Raw genomic sequence first — 19,707 nt, 5'->3', positions numbered from 1 at the left:
GGAGATGGAGACCACAGAGGGAAAAAAAAATTCTATTGTGTCCAAGATTGGGAAAAGATCTCTATGCACTGTTACTAGAAGCAAAGCCACTAAAGACTCAATCACTTCGTGCTACACAAACAGAATATGTTATTCTCCCTAAGGAATGTTTGTCATTGACAAGTAGAACAACTCAGTAACAAAAGCTCTTCTACTGCATGTCTGGATAACTTTCTCAGAAATGATTGCTGCTTAAGGCGGATTCCTTCTAGTCAGGTTATGCCTTGCGACACCCTGCAGAGTCTAGCACAGCCGTCCACCAACAGTATGTCTTCTGATACTTGAACAACCTCACAGACAGGAAACAATATATTGCTGTAGATTATTCAAGTGAAGGACCGTAGAAAGTTAGTGGCAAAACATTAATATTTAACATTAACGTTTAGATGGTCTCGGTAATGCTTACACCTTGGACACTGTGCTCAGCTAGAAAGGACTCTGCATCATAAGTGCTATGGGAGATTGCAGGTAGCTTCCAGCCAAACACATAAAACTCCATATCCAATCCTGCTCTAAGGGTTTATCATGTGTATTTAAATATGTGTTATATATATATTTTTTACTTTTATACATATATAGTTCATATACAAATATAAATGTCATTTTCTTTAATATTATGCAATTCTCTCTATCTGTGCACAATACATGTAAAATATACATCTCTACACACAGACGCGCAAAACTGAATGGTGAAATAGCCTCGCAAAATAATCCCAAAAATCATGAATCGTTTTTTTCTTTATATTCACAAAAGATGTGGGATTTCGGCGGGAGATGCACAGTTTTTATAAAAACAAAGTGCTCCCGGTCCTTTTCAGGACAGCTGAGCCACAGCGCCATGGTTACGGAGGCAGACCGGCTTCTTCCCTTACATTCACCATACAGCCGATTCTCTGGGTCCCCCCGCCCCCTCAGCCCCCCCCCCTCCCCTCCCCCCAGCAGGCACCCTCTCTGAGCTTACTGCGACTTGCTGCAGTATTTGGAAATCCCTCGTGGGAGTGATAAGTGACCTAGTTTATCATCCTACTATGTGCTAATGAGGGCAACCATAACTACTATATGGATACCACATCTGGCACAGCATCCACTTTGCTGGGCATTTATTTCAGATCTGATCTAACAGAAAGGCTTTGCACATTTATTATGCCCTTTTCCTAGCTACTGGGTCTCTTCCTGAATGCCTTCCAGAACCCTGATGAGACTCTCCAGGCCAAACACAAACCCCTTGTCAGGCCCATGGTAAACCGTGGGGTCGTCTCTGAAACCTTTGAATGTGGTGTGAGCGAAGTCTATCATGCGCACATCGACGCAGGGCGGCGGAAAAGCAGCTGGGGGCTGCGGAGGAAGGTCACTGGAGGCCGCCGGGATTCGAGGTAATAGGGCAGGTTCTGATGGTCCGTGGACCGCCGGTCCATCCTGCCCCGATGGTCTGAGCCTGGGCTCCCTGCCCTCGTAGATGATGAGCAGGGAACTGGAGTAGAAGCGATAGGAAGCCTGCTTCTCCAGCACTGCTTTCAGGCGAACCAGCTTGTCCAGAATGGGCTCCAACAGGTCCCTTCGTAGCTGGATGCCGTTGTGCATGAACTGGCATAGAGCTTGCCGGAAGCCCTCCACAGACAAGCCACGGCCATAGTACTTGTTTCTGCAGAGGTAGTGCGCCGTGTCTACCTGGTAGACCTGCATAAAAAGCATGCATGTGAAAGGCGCATTTAATCATTATCGCAAACTGTGACATGCGCAGTAGAAAATATCAGAATAGCTTGAATCAGGCGATCATGTCTCTGTACTGTATATCAGAGTAAAACTTCTGGCTGCATTACCAAAAAATATCTATAAAAGCATGCTTATCAACAGGCCTGGCACAACCCTTTTTGGGGCTCTAAGCAAGATGTGATTAACCTAGTTTTCATTTCTCATCCTCCTTCCCATTCTGATCAGAAGGGGGCCCCCTGGTGGCCGCTGGGCCTTAGCTGCTGCTCCTGCTTTGTGAGCCGGCCCTGCTTATCAATTGAGATTTAACTCAATGCCGCCCTCTGCTGGGCCGAGAGCAGTACGTGGCCTCCCTCACCTGCATACCGCAGACACGCACGCCCAGCGAGGCTGACGTGCTCTGCTCACACTTCCTCATCTGGCGGGCGGCCTTCTCCTCGGTGGCATCGTCGCCATGCTGCCGCGTGCCCATCTTCAGGTCCAGGATGCAGGGGCGGCCAAAGCGGTGCACCACGTTCTCCAGCAGCAGGAACTCTGACAGGCAGGGGCGTCAAGGAACTCCTCCACATGGTGGAACCTCAGGCGGGCCGACACCATCTGAACCCACAAAGGCCTGTGCTATACAGAGCTAAACGGCCAATAATTCCTTGGTAATAAGGATGCCCACAAATGGATGGATCGAGGCTTGGATCAGGGGCTCTCAATTGGTTTAGCCACAGGACCTATGCCCAAATTCCCACTGGACTGCCCTGCTTGCAGGCTGTAATCTGGACTCCCCCCTCAATAAATATTATCACCACCCTGGTCAGCAAATTTTTTCTTAAGGACCCCCCCCTCCAAGTGCGTCAGGGATAAAATTTACCACCCCCCTGGTGTTAGGTGTGATGTTCCCGGCCTGAAACCTGAAGGTCTGCTCAAGACCCACGTACTTCCTTGGTCATAAGTCACAACCCACATCTCAAATTTTTTTAACCAAAGTTAAAAAAACTTTGGTTTGAGGACCCCTGGCTTAGACAACATAAATTATAAGCATCTAAGGAACACTTGGAAGGAGGGGCCTTATAGTGAGACACGGACTCCCCCGACCGGGCACTGCGGAGTGAGACATGGACTCCCCCGGCCGGGCACTGCGGAGTGAGACACGGGCCCCCGCCGGGCACTGCGGAGTGAGACACGGGCCCCCGCCGGGCACTGCGGAGTGAGACACGGGCCCCCGCCGGGCACTGCGGAGGATACTGTACAGTCGCCGGTCCTTGGACTCGGCGCGCATGCGGCTCAGCTGCTGCTTGTGGCAGCGCAGGCTCCAAGGATTGTGGCCGATCTTCTCCGTAGCCGGGCCACTGTTGCCGTCCAGCATCCGGAAGGAGACATCCGAGTGGAGCAGATGCAGATGGGGGCTCTCGGGCTCCTGGGGGCTGATGGGAGGGAGGAGATGGGCGTGGTGGTGATGCATCTTTTACTACGCAATCAAAGCGTGCGTGTTGTGTTACATTTCATTCTGAAAGGGAAATCTCGTGTTTATTCGGCCTGCCTACATATGCCAAGCATGTGGGTTACAGGGTCCTAACATGTTTCATGTGGTCAGGACTGAGCAGGGACTATAAAATCCCATCTGGGACATTTGGAGTGGATAATCCGGTGGTCATGGTTCTTAAAAGCGGAACCCACTTTCTCCTAAACAGCATTCCAGCATGTCTTCCTCTGAGATGTTTATGTCTGTGTTTGAAATATGCATCACTGGGAGACCTAAGAGGCTTTTAAGATAAGAATATAAATGGATTATATTCTCTTGTCTCCATGCCCCATTCCCCGAGCTGACGGTGTAATGGGTACAGTGATATTTCTGAGCCCTAAGTCACAGGACTTACTGTCACCCTAGGTGAAATACTCATTGGAATTTAGCAAAAATAATCCTGTTTTTTTGTTAGCACAGCAGCTTGGAAGTTTTGAGGACAATGAAAACTGGGTGTGATATCCCTGATCTCTGACTGGAAAGCTGCCTGAGCAGAGAAGCAGATGTACGGGTTTCCTAAAACACATCCTGGCTCTTTACGTTATCATACTGTATCTTTACATCCCCAGGGGTGTATTCATGGGTGGGGGCACAGGAGAACTGTCCTCAGCTGAAAGATGATTGGCCCTCTGTCTTGTCACTCACTAATTCAAACCATTTCATTGGTTAATAATAAAGGGTTGGGCCCTTTGTATGAATGTCAGCCCCCACCTCATAAAAATCCTAGAATCGCCCCTGTTAGAGCAGGGCTCAACACTCACTTCATCACTCCCAAAACTCTTAGGTCTCTGGTTTTCTCCCCTCCCTGGTCTGCTCCCCCAGTTCTCCGGGCCCTGCCCACCTCTCCGTGCTATCGGCATCGTCCCTGTGGTCACTGCCAGCACGGTGTAGGCTCCGGCGGGACTGCTTGCGTCGTGGCTGCTCTGGGTCAACCATGTCGTCGCGGCCTGTAGCCTCGCTCTCCACGAAGGGGTATGCCACCAAGTTGATGTAGCCGTCACAGTCGCCCTCAAAGCACACCAGCACCAGACCTGGGGGGAAGAGAGGTACCTTCCGATCATGGGCATAGAGTCCTAACCTGCGGAGCCACAAACCGCCCCCACGCACTGGACAGTCTGTGAACATCTCACCTAGATACTTGGAAAAAAATGTGATAGTTGACAGAAGCCCACAAATCCTGCCAATATCCTCATTGCAATGCAGAAGAACACCGACTATCATAAACACAAGGAATTATTATTATTCAGTGGATGAGAAACAGCATAACAGAACACAGAGCTATCAAAAGTACGTCTAAATAATGGCAAATTCACTCTGTGATCTCGACTGTGCCACCTCCACGACACCGTGCGGAGCACAGATACAGCACTTAGCGGCTCAGGATGCCGCCACGCGTAAACGGGCGAGTGGCAGCACAGGGTGTCTCATCTTCCGGAAATGTTATTCTGTGCCATTGTCCAGGGACAAAGCAACGTTTGTCAGGAGAACATCAGTCATCTTGCTTGGTCCTTCCAGCAGCGGAGGAGTAGATGACATTTGCAGAGGCCCTTTTATTGCCAAGGAACCCACATAATAATAATAATAATAATAAATAATAATAATAATAATAATAATAAATAATAAGAAGAAGAAGAAGAAGAAGAAGAAGAAGAAAGACAGACAGACAGACAACTCAGGACAGGGCACCAACACACTGCAGAATTGTAACATTTATAGTTATTATATAACTGTAATAATAAATTGTGAAAAACTGTACTATAACAACAATAATAATAATAGTGACAGTAGAATGGAATCTTCATCAATGTAAACTTCTGTGTTTCTTTAACAAAGTTACAACCCGCATTATGGAAGACAGAGTAGTTTTGTACATTTAAACACTTCTACGTCATGAAGCTGAGTGCTGTAAAGTGAGCACGATACATCGGTAAAAAAGCCGTCCGCTGCTGACAGCCGTCCTGGGAAGGCACACTCTGGGATGTGCTGCTGCAGGCCTGCCTGTCCGGGCGCCGTTCCCGCTTGGACACTGAGGCGCTGCCCCGTCTCTTACGATGCGCAGTTTGTCATTGTGTCCAAGGAGAAGAATGTGCCGTCTAAACAGATTTAAGAGTGGATGAGGTGCCGGCTTCAGGAAGCGGCCCCGGCCTGCACATTGTCAGAAAGGCTGCGTTGCTCTCCACGTTAGGACTGAGGGTCGGGATCCATCCTGCCTCTGCTCCGTCCTACTGGGGTATTGTGCTGGCGTGGCGGCTTGTACCAGGCCCACAGTCAGGCCATGGGTGAAGACTTGGGGCGGTGCTGGTCGAAGCCCACATGGTACCTTAGGTAAGCTTTACTGCCGGCGCCCCCTCCTGGTAGGTTGTGCCACTCAATTTTATTTTGTCTCAAACATGGCGTACCAGGGAAAGGACCAGAGGTGATGTGTGCCAGGAAGGGGGTAAGGCGGTGGTGCTAGCGATTCGCTCAGTAGATGTTGCCCCAAGCAATGGCCCATCATGCCCTGGTACCAGGTAAGTAGACTGATGTTCTATAGCTGAAGGTGAGGAAGAATCAGGTGACCTGAGCCTGGCCCCACCCACTCACCTTTGTATTCGGGGGTGAACTCCTTCATCTCCGGCGGCAGGGCCTCGTAGAATCGCTGCTCGCGGGCGATGAGCGGTTTGCACACAGTGTGGTCGTCGTAGCGCATCATACTGGTGTGGCCGCCCACCTGGTGGATGAAGGGCTCCAGCAGCACCCCGCGGCTCGCACCTGACTCCAGGCTGGCGCTCTGTTTGCCCGCGTTCATGGCGCCTGACAGGCACATCGCGTGGGTGTGCTGCGTGGCGGCTAGCTCAGCTGTGCGGGTCTGGCCAGCAGGGGGTGCTCCTACAGCCAGGCCAGCAGCTACACACGCCGGTCAGATAGGCCTTCCTCACAGAGTACCCAGATCAGGTGCTGTTACTCGATCCCACTGGACAGAGGAAGAGAGTAAGAAAAGCATTAAGAATTTGGAATTTTAATAAAATTGGATAAAATCACATATTATGTCCCCAGACCTGTAATGATTTCTTAACTCATACAGCTATAAGAGCACCTACATTCCAGAGTATTTGTGGAGTTTAGCATACTGAAAGGAAACCCACATTTCAATTGGAACACATGGTAAGTATTTTTATATCAGGGAGTAGGTGCTGGGACTACAGCGACAGCTTCCAGAGTATTTTTGAACTGTGTGTGGCAGAAAGAAATATTAGTACAGCAGGAATAAACACCTTCACCCTGAAATAGACCCGTTACAAAGGTCATACATAAATTAACAAATTCTCTTAGATAAATTAAAAAAGAAAAAACACTGTAAAACACTGTTGGATTGCATCTACTCATCGCACTTTTTTTGTGAAATAAATTTTTAATAAACATTTTAATTGAGCTGTTACTCAACGACCAGGGATAACTGTGGGTCCTGAGGCTAAACCAGATGAAGAGCACGGCTGGAAGGTATGTAACTAGCAGGAATCAGAAAGACATAACGTGCAGGACTCCAGACTTTGTGAATTTTCTGACAGTTATCTTAGGAGACTCTGGGAAGCTCACTCCTCCACACCATTTCACTGAGGCCCATACAAATGACATCCTTCACGCCAGGACACATGCACCCAGACCCTGCAGTGCACAGATAGTGGGACCAATTTAATCAATTCAGAGGAGATCAAACACACCAGAGAAGGATAATTCCCAGTGGCGATTATAGGGTTTTTTTAAGGTAGGGTGGGCCATAATTCATACAGAGGGGCCATCCTTATCATTAGCCAATGGTACATTTTGAATCGGTGAGTGACAGTAGAGGGGGCATGCCAGGGGCCAATCTGCTTTCAGCTGGGGCCAGTGCCTATAGCCCCGCCCCTGTACACACCCCCTGGTTCAGAGGCCATCAACACATCAGAGAAGGATTACTCCATCTGTAACTGCATTAGCATGACCCCAAGCAAGCCTGCATTGTCAACCAATTACCTACAGAAATAAAGAAAAGCAGCACAGCTGCAAAGCAAATTACAGGTGCAGCATGCGAACACCAACCCCCACAGAAAGCCCCGTTATTATAAAGGGTAAAACAATAAAATCCAGTTCATTAAACGGCCTCTTAATGATAGCCCTCCACACTCCATTAACCAAAATTAGAACGGCTCGACGCTGCACCTGCAGCCACAGAGAGTCATTGTTGTGTGAAGCAGCGGCTCTTACGCGGGCACGCCGCCGTTTTCTCTACTCCCTATAAAACTCCACCTACTCGAATGCTTCACCAGATCACAACAGTCATTGTTACTACAGTACATTCATCAGATGCTATTGTCCAAAGAGAGGCACACCGAGGTTTGATGAATGAAGATAGGACCTTCCTTCTATGTGCATTGTAATCAGTACAGTATTGTGATGCTTTATTTATTGCTTTCTGCCTACCCTTCACATACATAGACACATTATACAAGTTTAGGGTCACAGAGGGTCAGCCAGCAGACAGTGGCTGTGGAGCTACTTAGGGTTAAGGGCCTTGTTCAGGGGCTCAACGGTAGCATCAGTTTCTCGACACCCAGGATTTGAACCAGTGATCTTCTGGTCAGTCCAAACCTGCCATGTGAGATATAAATAATGAGATACACAGACACAGATCCATCCATCCATCTGTGACTGAGTGGGGTGTTCTAGCATTCGGACCCTGATGGGAAGCGTGAAGTTAACTGATGATTATATTTTCTACTACGTTATGCTAGTAGGCTAGCTTAAGGAACACATGGCCCAAACAGAATCTAACAGGACATCTGAGACCAGAACAGTTTAAATATTTTAGTACACAAAAGGCAGTGGTGTTTTGGGATACGCTTCCAAGTACTGCGACTGAACATTTACATTTATTTATTTAGCACACAAGCGAGGAAAGCTGGGTCAGTCAGAGTCCTGGGAGCAGGTCAGGTCAAGGCCCTCGCTCAAGAGCCCAGAGGTGATATGATTACTCTGCTGGTCACAGGATTGGAACCCATGACTTACTGGACATGGGTGTAGATTCCTAACCCACTGAGTTACCTGCTGCCTGTACGGGTCCCACAGCTGTTCAATGATCAACATCATCTGAATCAATCAGCACTAAATAAACCACGGAGCACTTAGGAAAAGGAGACAATTTTGGAGACAGAGGTGAAGAACATGGATTCCCGGCAGTTCTGCCACTTAGTTTAGTACAGAGACCAATGATAAAAACAAAATTTGCTCCACATTCATTCTCTCTAATACAGAATAAGTGGTGGTGTTGTTTATGAATACATAATTTAGCACAATATACACAGTACCAGTTAAAACTTTGAACACGCCAAGCTGCCTACAAAGAAGAGTGATAGAGTGTTGCATCACCTGGCCACATCACCTAAAAACAGCAGAAATTGTTTTGGAGAAGATCAGACAGTGAAGGAAAAGCAATCAATGAGTGTTTGGCATATACACAATATTGAGTATTGGGACACTCCAACAGTTTTCAAAAACTGATATAAAAAGAAATATTCAGAGATACAATACATAAATAAAAGTGTTGGGACACCTGGCCATTGCATCTACAGAAACTTTAATGACATCCAATTGTAAATATAGTTCCCCCTTTGCAGCTATAACAGCTGCCACTCTTCTGGGAAGGCTTTCCACAAGATTGTGGAGTGTGTCTGTGGGAATTTTTGCCCATTCATCTAGAAGAGCATTTGTGAAGTCAGGCACTGATGTTGGACCTGAAGGCCTGGCTCACCATCTCTGTTCTAGGTCATCCCAAAGGTGTCTGATGAGGTTGAGGTCAGGACTCTGTGCGGTCCAGTCAAGTTCTTCCACACAAAACTCATCCAACCATGTCTTTATGGACCTTGCTTTGTACACTGGGGCTCAGTCATGCTGGAACAGAAAATGGCCTTCCCCAAATGGTTCCCACGGAGTTGGAACCATAGAATTGTCCAAAATATCTTGGTATCCTGAAGCATTAAGAGTTCCTTTCACTGGAACCAAGCGGCCTAGCCCAACCCCTGAAAAACAACCCCATACCATTATCCCTCCTCCACCAAACTTTACAGTTGGTACAATGCAGTCAGGTAGGTAACGTTCTCCTGAGATCCGCCAAACCCAGACTCATGCATCAGACTGCCAGACAGAGAAGTGTGATTTGTCACTCCACAGAACATGTTTCCACTGCTCCAGAGTCCAGTGGCGGCGTGCTTTACACCACTCCATCTGACGCTTGGCATGGCACTTGGTGATGTGAAGCTTGCATGCAGCTGCTCGGACATGGAAGCCCATTCCATGAAGCTCCCAGCGCACAGGGTTTTGTACTCTGGTTAATGCCAGAGGAAGTTTGTAACTCTGCAGTTATTGAGCCAACAGAGTATTGGCAACTTTTACACAGTACGGCCTCAGCACTCTACGATGCCGCTCTATTACTTTACATGGTCTGCCACTTAGAGGCTGAGTTTCTGTTGTTCAAAAATTCCTCCCCTTAGCAATAATACCACTTACAGTTGACCATGCAATATCTATATCAATCTATCATGAAGAAATTTCACAGACTGACTTATTGCAGAGGTAACATCCCACGACAGTATCACGCCTGAACTCACTGAGCTCTTCAGAAGGACCCATTCTTTCACAAATGTTTGTAAACCTAAATGCGTGGCTAGATGTTTAAGTAAGGCATAATTCCATAGATGTTATTTTATAGTACTGATGTCTTGTGTCCAGATTTTTGACTGGTACTGTTTGTAGTTTTAAGTCCGGTCTGCCTTGTCTTGCACTGACTGCCCTGTGTTTTGCACTACATAGAGCAAAGGACTTCTTTTTGTTACTTACTGTTGAACTGTGGTCCTGGGGGACCATTTGTGCCTGTGTGTACCTGTAGGTGGATGGCTTGACGATAAAGGCCACTTGATGATGATAATAAATAATAATAATAATAATAAAAATAATTGTTGTTGTTGTTATTATTGCTCACAGTCAAACCACTATATATGGATTGACAGTAAAGCACTTCATACATGACTTAAAGAAATTCCAACATCCCTCTAAATCCTCCTGAGATCAACAAAGCTCATCTTAGTCTTAATCTTAAAAGAGCATGCCGAGGTTTGGGAAACCACTAGCCTTCACTTAAACACCACAGCATTTCCAAGGTCCAAACAGCATAGACATATGCATGTCAGGGATACACAGAATGCATTACATATTCTCAACATGCTGAAAATGAGAACAGCACAGTGGCCTTATTCCGCTAGGCCTGGGCTCTCTATGGACGGAGTCCAGGTCCCAGCGGCAAGGTGTCTGCGTTTCTGCAGGAGATGCAGAATGATGTAAAAGACTCCCAGATGGGGTGCGTGAAGGCCGCGGGGCCCACTAGCTTCAATTAATCACAGGGTCTAAACCATACTGTTTCCAACGTTTAAAAAAAAAACAAGAGAAACAGACCAGAAACAAAAGGACAACAATTTGCTCTTTTGTCCCTTTGTTATTCAAGTGGTTTTAGTAATAAGACCCAAATAAAGGCACCTTATTTCCTGTGTTGGTGTGTATGTGTAAAACTGTCCTTCAAAGAGGAGTGGGCAGTGTACGATTAGATTCAGCTTTATTGTCATTGTCCTGAGTACAGGTACAGAGACAATGAAATGCAGTTAGCATCCAACCAGGTGCAAATAAAATGCATACAAATGCAATCAATTACAATGAAAATATAGACAGAAATATAAATTATGGTTGCATGTAAAATTATACATGAGGCAGTCTGAAATATAAGGTGCTGACAGGAAGTACAGAGGAAATGACTGAATATGATACAAGATGCAATATTAATATAACATTCAATATTGATGATTGAATATGATACAAGATACCTGTACAATACTGATACAATTGGGAACTGACATATACAAATGAGCAGACAAAATAGTGTTCAATGGCGGTACCATGTTGTGTGGGTAGGGGGGTGGAATGGAGGATTAACGTTATAAGGTACTACTGAGCACAATGACAGCTGTGGGGAAGAAGCTGTTTCTCAGCTTGTATGAGCTGCATATACTAACATAAACTGCAATCTAGTCTATGCATAAAGGCTCTACCAGTGTGGACCACAAACCTGACCTGACCTACTAGCTCAGTTCAGTTGTATCCCAGTGGCTCTGTACCGTCACAATTAAACTGAGACGGGAAATCAGGGTGTCGTGGTAAAATGAGCACACTATTAAAAAGAAATTAAAACTGAAAGCTCAGCTGCTGTGCCTTGCATCAGATTCAGCATGATCTCCAATTTGCCATACCATGTAAGACAATGACTCATGTCACAAAAGTCACAAAGTAATTACTGCTCATGGATTGATGCATTCATGGATTATTTGCTCTTCCTCACACTGCAAAAGCTTCTCGCTTCATTTTTAAACTACTTTTAAACCCATAGAATGTTTCTGAAATGTTCTACTCTATTTGTTATATGTAAATACTTCATAGCCTTAGTGTGCCTACAAATTCTATATGCACATGTCTATGCATTTATCCCTAAATGGCTCCTGTATCTTGAATAGAAGCTGGGTTCCATCATCTGCTTGCGGTACCTTCAAATGTACAAACACTCCATTGTCCCAATACAGCTGCATTGCTGGTCATTTTTTTAGTTTTTTTGTTTTGTTTTGTTCCGTTGATTGATTGTGTACTTGTAACAGGCTTTCATTAAAACAGAAATAACAAGACAAAGTGTCTTGTATGCAAAAATAATAGTGTGGTCTCTGTAGGAATGTGGACTTGTGTACAGCCAGGAGCCTAACTGAGATACAGATATCTGTCTGCTCAATTCAATAGGGCTCAAAATCTCAGCCCTTTAGAGTAAATTCCAATTTACTCCAACTTAATGCAATAAATATGTATACTTCCTGAGTGATCCCATTCATTCTATGGTCACTTAAAGACCTTGGAAAGGTATGAATAGCATACAAATTATGTAACCCAAACAGAGGTGGAAAGTTCAGGTCCAGAAAGTACAAATCCAGACCAAGGTTCTGTTTCAAACAACCAATTGCACACTCTGTGACTGTCACTCTTTATATTCAACTGGCTGGTTGAAACAAAATGCTGGTCTGGATTTGTACTTTCTGGACCTGAACTTTCCAGCTCTGAATCCAAGCTAATTGAGCATTTATTCTAAAACATTACCTGATGTACATGCTGTTTCACCAATAAAATGATGTTCTGGTGCAAACGATGGCGCATCTTTTAAGTGCAGCTTTAGATGACCCATAGCAAAGCGCAGTGTAGCTGGTGTGCTGTTTGCTGGTGGTCACATGGCTCTTTGATGTGCAGTAATTTGTCAAGATAATATAGGGGGTACAAGGCCATGAGGCGGATAATCACATAATCAGGACCGTCCTACCCAGATAAAACACACAAGGTCATAGACCATCTGCCAATATTTTCCTTTAAACTCACTATTAATCTTTGCAGCCAGGAATAATTTTACCTGCCAAACACAGACATGCAATAACTTTTCTAAAATATCCAATTATAAAAGAGGCAGGTGCCCTTTAACTGCTCAAACCCTGTTACATAAATTCATCCCATTATAGATAAAACAATCCCTAAACCCAATGAAAGATTTATAATCAAACATTACCCTCTATTAAGGGCCAAAGGCTGACTTTATAAATATATATGGTCTTAATGTTTTTTATTCTTTAAATACATTTATTTTTGGCTACTTCATCATTATCCGTTAATAACTTTATAGATCCATTTTATAAATTGATCCTCTGGTCCACACTGCACCTGATCAATAACTGTCCTTCAGCATCTCGTCGAGAATTTAAATATATGTGACATTTAGAGAAAACTGAGGATGGATATACCTGGATGGGCTATGACAGCAGGGGCTATTCAGCCAACTGGAACTCCAAATCATTATGATCAACATGAAAAGCTTGGGTCAGGCACAAAACTTTACATAAAGCATTTAGAACCATGGGATCAGTGGGTTACACTGGTTCAGTGAGTTACACTGGTTCAGTGGGTAAGCACCTCTAAGGGCTGAAGGTCTGAGTCCCACCTTCACTCTGTGTGTGGAGTTAGTATGTTCTCCCTGCATCATGCAGATTTCCACAAGCTCTAAGAGATAAAATTAGGTTAATTGGAAATTCTAACAGAGGTGGATAGATCAGGTCCAGAAAGAAAGAATCCAGACCAAAATTTTGTTTCAAACAATCAGTTGAGTACTCTGTGACTCTTTATTCTGTTTTTTTGATACAAAACCTACTTTTTACTTTATGCACCTGAACTCTAAACTGGCCATAGTCTATCTGTGTATGTAACTGCATTTCACTGGACTGGCGTGTACCCCAGCATCGTGCTGTATGCGGCCTGAGAGTGGCTTCAGGCCCCCCTGCGACCCTACCATGGATAACAAGTGTGAAGATGGATGCATGTTAAGAACTGGTTACTCAGATCCTCTCTAAGTTACTGGCATGAGAGTCAGAGGCTGACGGCTGGAATTCATGATGCTTTCATTCAGAGTCATCAGGGCAGCCGTAATTTTAGCAGACTAATGAAAAATCTGTACATTAGGAAGGCCTCATCAAACTCATTATATGAGGAAAAGGTCTTTGAGTGTTGAGTCGGTCTGTCACTATGAGTTACTATCCAGATTTGGTTGTGGTAAGAACTTCTGTAAATGGATACAAATAGTTCTCACAGATCACAAGGCTGAAATTCTTTCTAATAATATAACACCCAAACCATTTATTATCCCCGTTCCACAGGACAGCTTTTTTTTTTTGCCAGTTTTTATTGTTTTTATCTGCACAGTTCCATCACTATATTGGTGTTTCAAACTGCACGTTTTGTAGTATTTTCCAAGTACCAGACAGATTACTCAAAGTCCACCAGAAACTAAAGAACTGACAAAGTCCACCGAAAGGTTTCCAGTCTTGGGGACATAGTTTGGAAAAAACCTTACAATTTTAATGCCATCTGAAGAAGAACTTCAAGTGAAACCTGACATTTCTGAAAGCACTTTTTCCCCAAAGTATTCCCAACTGAGAAGCCTTACAGCAGCAACAAAGAAACTTTTTGCCAAGCTAAAACTACCTCAGCTGGAGAACTGTCAAGAGAAAAGTGAGGTCTATACAACAGACTATATAATGCACTAGTTTATATAATGGACTGGCCTATATAACGGACCGGGTCTAGAGAATCAGCAGAGATTAACCTACAAACTTACAGAGAAGACCTGAAAAAAAGCAGAACTCGGTGGCAGGTTCAGATGAAGCCTTCAACCAATTTCTTAAGTCTCAAGTACACAATATATTATATAAGGGCAATTTCATGCAAAGGTCCATTTAATGTCACGTCCATTACGCTGATGTGTAAATCAATATATGAAGGATTGACGATTTGTTTATATTCAACCTAAGAGGTTACATGAAAAGATATGCAGACTGATTCATTGATACAGTCTGTCCATGCTCTTGGCAGACATTCTGTTTGCCAATGTCACACCCATAAGGCTAGAATTCCCTACAATATGTCTACGTTATAATACATACATGCATCTGCTAAACTCTAGCTCGAGGAGTTAAAAGGTGAGATTTGAGAAAAATTCAAGAAATGTTGAGGGAGTCTATGTGTCAGATGATAGTCTTGTTCCTATCTCCATCCAAATGTGTTTATTTAAAGGGTGTATTGAGGAACTCCTTCATAGCAAAGCACAAACCCTGGTGGATATGTGTATATTGCAAACAAAGCACTTGACAGTTCTCACATGGAAGGAAAAAAATAGACTTTGAATGACCATTGATTAAAATGAAATGTGTTTTTGCCTCCCTATGAAAATATAAGGAAACAAATACTACTATGACAGAATAATTAATCACAGTAATAATTCTGATATTTAATTTTTTTTTAAATACCGCAACCGACCTGAGAGGTAAGAAGGCGGGAGGGGGGTAATTATTAATCTACTCCTTTCCAGAGTCTTGATCTTTCCCAGAGATACTTATGGTTACTCAGCTTTAGCAGAGATGAATTATATATTAAGTTGTCAATAATTCCCATAATTCCCAATTCAAAAAATACTTTTAAAATAATTATCAGTTTTTCTCCTCTTTACGATTATGGTTCATGTTTTCAGAAATGGACTTAATTTTTAAAGACCTGGGAAACAGGTCCAAAGATGCTCAGGAAACAGCTTAACAGACAATAATGATGTTAGGTTGCCAAGCCTCAACATTGTGTAGGAAAAGGGAGCTTTACCCACATATGGTAAACAGCCTTACAGACTTCTGAACTGAATAAACCACTCCTACTAGAATTTTCAGTAGTTGGCCTACATCTATAAGAAATTTGAGAAACTGTTACTAGGCCCTCTGTAAATGAATACAAAAAAATCTATAAAATTTGTGGCCTAGTGAAGTTTGATAGCAATGCATGCATTAAACAGCATCCTTTTAATAAATTGGCATTTATTTACTTTACAATATTACATTTAGGGTTGCGGGGGGGTTTGGAACTTATCGCGAATAGGACAAGAAGTTACAGAAAGTGGATGGATGGATGGATTATTACATTTAAACTGGAATACAAAAACAATAAAAACTGAAAAAGTCAAAGAAAGATCGCAGTACTGTTCACAACTTCAGAGCATTCCAAGAAGGTTAAACCCGGCAAATTGCTACCAACCAAGATGAGATCGTGCAACAAAAGACAAACAAACAGAACTGATTTTCTGCAGCAAAGTCAGTAATCTCAGATATACAATACACACAATAACACAAAGACTTCCAAGCTGATACATGCTTGTGACCCTCCTTGTGCACTCACAATAGGCCGTTATCAAGAACAATCTCTCACATCCTTGGCAAATATGGAAATCTTTTCATTTGTGCTGTAAGAGCTTATTGCATTGGTCACACTGGTACACAGTAACGATAAACCACAACCAGAAAAAAGAAACAAAGGTTCACCATCAATTTTGTCTGCATTACTATAAACCACCTACCATTCAACACAGCAGACAAAGATCTCAGATCAATGTAGAATTTATTTAATAGAACACTCACTTCGCTAAGAAAGAAAATCCAAAGGCGACCAAAGTCCTGGCCGTCATATCCGATATCTAGTCCTAAACTGGTCCATTTCTTGGTCCTACAGAACATTCTGTTGCTTCAGAAATGGTCTCATGTGACTGTGCTGTAACTCAGCATAGCTCCACAGCTGCTGTCTGTCCTAGTCAAAGCTTTACTATAGAATGTCACCTGAATTCCAAAAGGGGCTTGTGGGGATTATTCATGAAGGGATTGGACAGTGAAGTACGTTCAAATCACCTCTGGCACAGTACTACCTGCACATCAGTTCAAATTGGAATTGGGGCAAAGATTCAGTGCTATTTCTCAAGAAAAGGTAAGGAAAAGAGAAAGCCAGTGGCATGTGCTATGTGATTGGGTCTGCAGCTTGGTAGAATGGACAGCATTATGTATAGTGAGCACACCTAGATGGAACAGGCAAAGTAATAGTCACCTCAGACCCATAGCTTGGGTCCTCTGCCAAGCCCCAAAGGTGATTTTAATCATAGGAGGAATATGAAATAGGTGAATACTTCCACACCACGAGAGTCTGTCTGCACACTGTGCCTTGTCAGAATCCTTACAGGCCTGATTTCAGTAACTGCCCAATCCGGGACTGAAGGGATGTTGGATGAATCACGGCTGCTGTGTGCCTTTGGCTGGCCTGGAGTGGTCACAGTAGGATTTCAAAGTCTGAACGGAGATTAATTAGTCATAGCCCCTGGAGTCTTTCTTTATCAGCAGGTTTTTTTCCCCCCTTCTTCCTCGATAGACTGCAAGACACTGAGCAAACATGTGCTGGGTGCTGGGCTAGCCGTCAAGGCCAAAATACACAATGAGAATAAGAACAATTGTTAGCAAGAGCAAAAAACTAGTTCTCCTTTATAAAATAAAACAAAGGCTTCAAAGACTATGCTCCCTTGGTTATCCTGGAATTGGTAAAATCAAAATAGTTCACAATTTACTTCAGCTCTGCAGGGGATATTTAACATGTAGTTAAAACACAATACCGAGACAGAAGAATCATTCAATGGCACACAATTGCAGGCACACAAACCCCCTCCCTTATAGAACTTCTGTAAGGTCTACTGCATCTAAAATAGCACTCGCAAATCAATCTATTTTTTTTTCCTCTTCCAGTACATTGAAACTGAACATGAAGGTCTTTGCAAAGCCAGTATCACTACAGACAGTGCATTGTGTTTTATTTTTTTGACAAAAAGATAACTAAACAAAATGAGGAATTTAACAGCCTGCAGACCTCATCCACCCATGGTCAGTAGGGTTTGCAAGACACTGATACAACAACTGCAACCAGAGGTGTAAAAGACCATAGCCTTTTTTGGAGATGTCCTGTATTTAGAGATAAGAAAACAGGACATGCATTGTTAATGAGAATGACACGATGCACTATTTAAGACAAAAGACTTTCCAGAGAGGCCTTTGCATCTCCAGACTACACTAATCTCCTCTTTACATAAAGGATGACAACTGTCCACAGCCCAGTCATCAACCAACACGATTCAGCCTTCCATAAGTAATGCTACTTTCAGCCTGATAACAGTGTAACCTGCTTCCCAGAAAAAATAGACAGAATCTATAGTATCTACGCACCAAGAAAGAAAAGCAAAAAAAAATAAAATAAAAATTATACTACACAAACATCTGCAGCTCCACCAGGACACAAAACTAGTTTAAGCACTTGAACTAAATTCACCAACTAAAGGTTTACTGTATATAATATCTAATATGGAGAACCAAACACATGTCTGCTATCTGGGCACATCCACAATAAAATGCAGCCAAGTCAGGCAAGAGTTGAGTCGAGTTGGTTTAGGTCTCAGTTTTCAACAGGACAAGCTATTTACAATACATAATTTGCCAGGAGTGACACATATTTCCCAAGTATTCTCTACATTGTTCAGCTTACAAGTATCAAGTAACCAATAGGTATTGTGTCAGTGGCTCTTTTAGTGTATAAATGTTTTGATAAGGAAGAGACGTGTTTACAGTACTGGTAGTCTATCATGTACAATGCCCAAAGACAGTAACATTAATTTACTTTTCAAACAAAATTAACTGCTTTTATCTGGGACATTTCATTCAGAAGAAGTTGACACAGAAATGAACGCTGCCTTGGTAAAGCATTATTTGTCACAGTAAAATTTTAAAACGATATTTACCAATTCTAATGAAATGCAAGGTACGGGGTTTTCAGTATTACAATGTTTCGAATCATAATTTGACATAAATGTAGGTATAATAAACAGTGTTTATAAAATAAAAACCATATGCCCCACCAACTGGCAAAATAATAAGCTCGCCCGTATAAATACGCCGCTACATGGTATCAGGAAACATGCCCTGAACAGTTCGCATCGAGGGAAAAACGTGACATCTCAATGAATGAAATAAAAAGATATACAATAACCCACATTTGTTTATCTAGCTAATCTTTGTTAACAGCATTTCAGTTTTGTGCGTGTCTTTGGGGGGGGGGAAAGTATCGCTAGAGATTACTTTTAGTAGTACACGTATGATTATATTCAAATGCTGTCACATCTGCAGATTGACATCTTCTTTTGGCTATCAAACTGTCTATTTGATTTCGACATGTAAGGTTGATGTAACAAATCCACTTACCCGTTACGGTAGGAGCCTCGTCATGTTCTCATTTACAGAACCAGCCGGAGGGTGAGATCGCTTTCAAACGCCACTAAGACTCTTCACTAATCAGCATATACTTTACCTGCCAACCGGAGCCTGTTTGTACACTTAGCTGCATTGCTAAATATCTAGCTAGCCTTCTAATTCACACACACCAAACCCCTCACACCAGCATGGTAGCCATACTAATATTTCCAGGGTAAACTAACGAGTTCTCCCAAAAACGTGTGTGAGTAGTCTGATGTGCATTCGCCCGTAAAGGCACCATGCTAACGTCACCAGTGAGGCTCGGTGTGCATCGCAAGTTCACTGACTACTGACAGGTCGAGTAGCAAAACAACAGCAGAAATGCATGATCGGGAGCAGCCCGAGGTATCACTTGCGTATCCCAGAATGCAAAGTTTACGTCCCTGAATGCTAGAATGCTGCTTAGAATGGTCGGCGATTAATGTACCAGACAGTGTCTTGTTACCTACTTTCGTGGTATATAGCTACAGCACAGTTTTTCCATCGCCCTTCACACTCGTTTCGTCCTACCCTGGTGCGCTGCGATCGTAAGTATGCGGGTGGAGGGTTTGCCTGATATTTTTCTCTCCTCTCTCTGTGCATCATCACATTCCCGTCTCAGGCCACGGTTTCCCCATCGTTTACTAGACTACAAAAAATGCCTACCAATCTAACGGAACA

General features: G+C 43.5%; 1 protein-coding gene across 2 annotated transcripts; it reads right to left on the bottom strand.

Moving 5' to 3' along the window:
• Positions 1 to 980: 980 nt before the first annotated feature.
• On the bottom strand, positions 981 to 19,707 carry LOC111855687 (inositol hexakisphosphate kinase 1-like). 2 transcript variants are annotated; one of them, XM_023834919.2, is made up of 6 exons: positions 18,997 to 19,707; positions 5,846 to 6,215; positions 4,104 to 4,293; positions 2,986 to 3,164; positions 2,108 to 2,283; positions 981 to 1,716 (listed from the first exon to the last, which is right to left on the bottom strand). In XM_023834919.2, the coding sequence occupies exons 2-6, from the start codon at positions 6,066 to 6,068 to the stop codon at positions 1,198 to 1,200; spliced, it is 1,287 nt and encodes a 428-aa protein (XP_023690687.1). In that variant the 5' UTR covers positions 6,069 to 6,215; positions 18,997 to 19,707; the 3' UTR covers positions 981 to 1,197. The 2 variants fall into 2 exon arrangements, with proteins under 2 accessions (XP_023690687.1, XP_023690688.1); XM_023834920.2 differs by having other exon boundaries at positions 19,497 to 19,707.

Source organism: Paramormyrops kingsleyae, chromosome 6, assembly GCF_048594095.1.
Source record: "Paramormyrops kingsleyae isolate MSU_618 chromosome 6, PKINGS_0.4, whole genome shotgun sequence".
Lineage (NCBI taxonomy): Eukaryota > Metazoa > Chordata > Actinopteri > Osteoglossiformes > Mormyridae > Paramormyrops > Paramormyrops kingsleyae.
The sequence above is the reverse complement of the archived record's forward strand: the minus strand, read 5'-3'. Positions and strand labels throughout refer to the sequence as shown.

Excerpts from the sequence above, each read along its gene's own strand:
- LOC111855687 (XM_023834919.2), bottom strand. The coding sequence starts at position 6,068 with ATGTGCCTGTCAGGCGCCATGAACGCGGGCAAACAGAGCGCCAGCCTG. Across the intron at positions 3,165-4,103 it reads GATGCCGATAGCACGGAGAG|CCCCCAGGAGCCCGAGAGCC; the intron begins GTGGGCAGGGCC and ends CCCTCCCATCAG. Across the intron at positions 1,717-2,107 it reads TGCGTGTCTGCGGTATGCAG|GTCTACCAGGTAGACACGGC; the intron begins GTGAGGGAGGCC and ends CTTTTTATGCAG.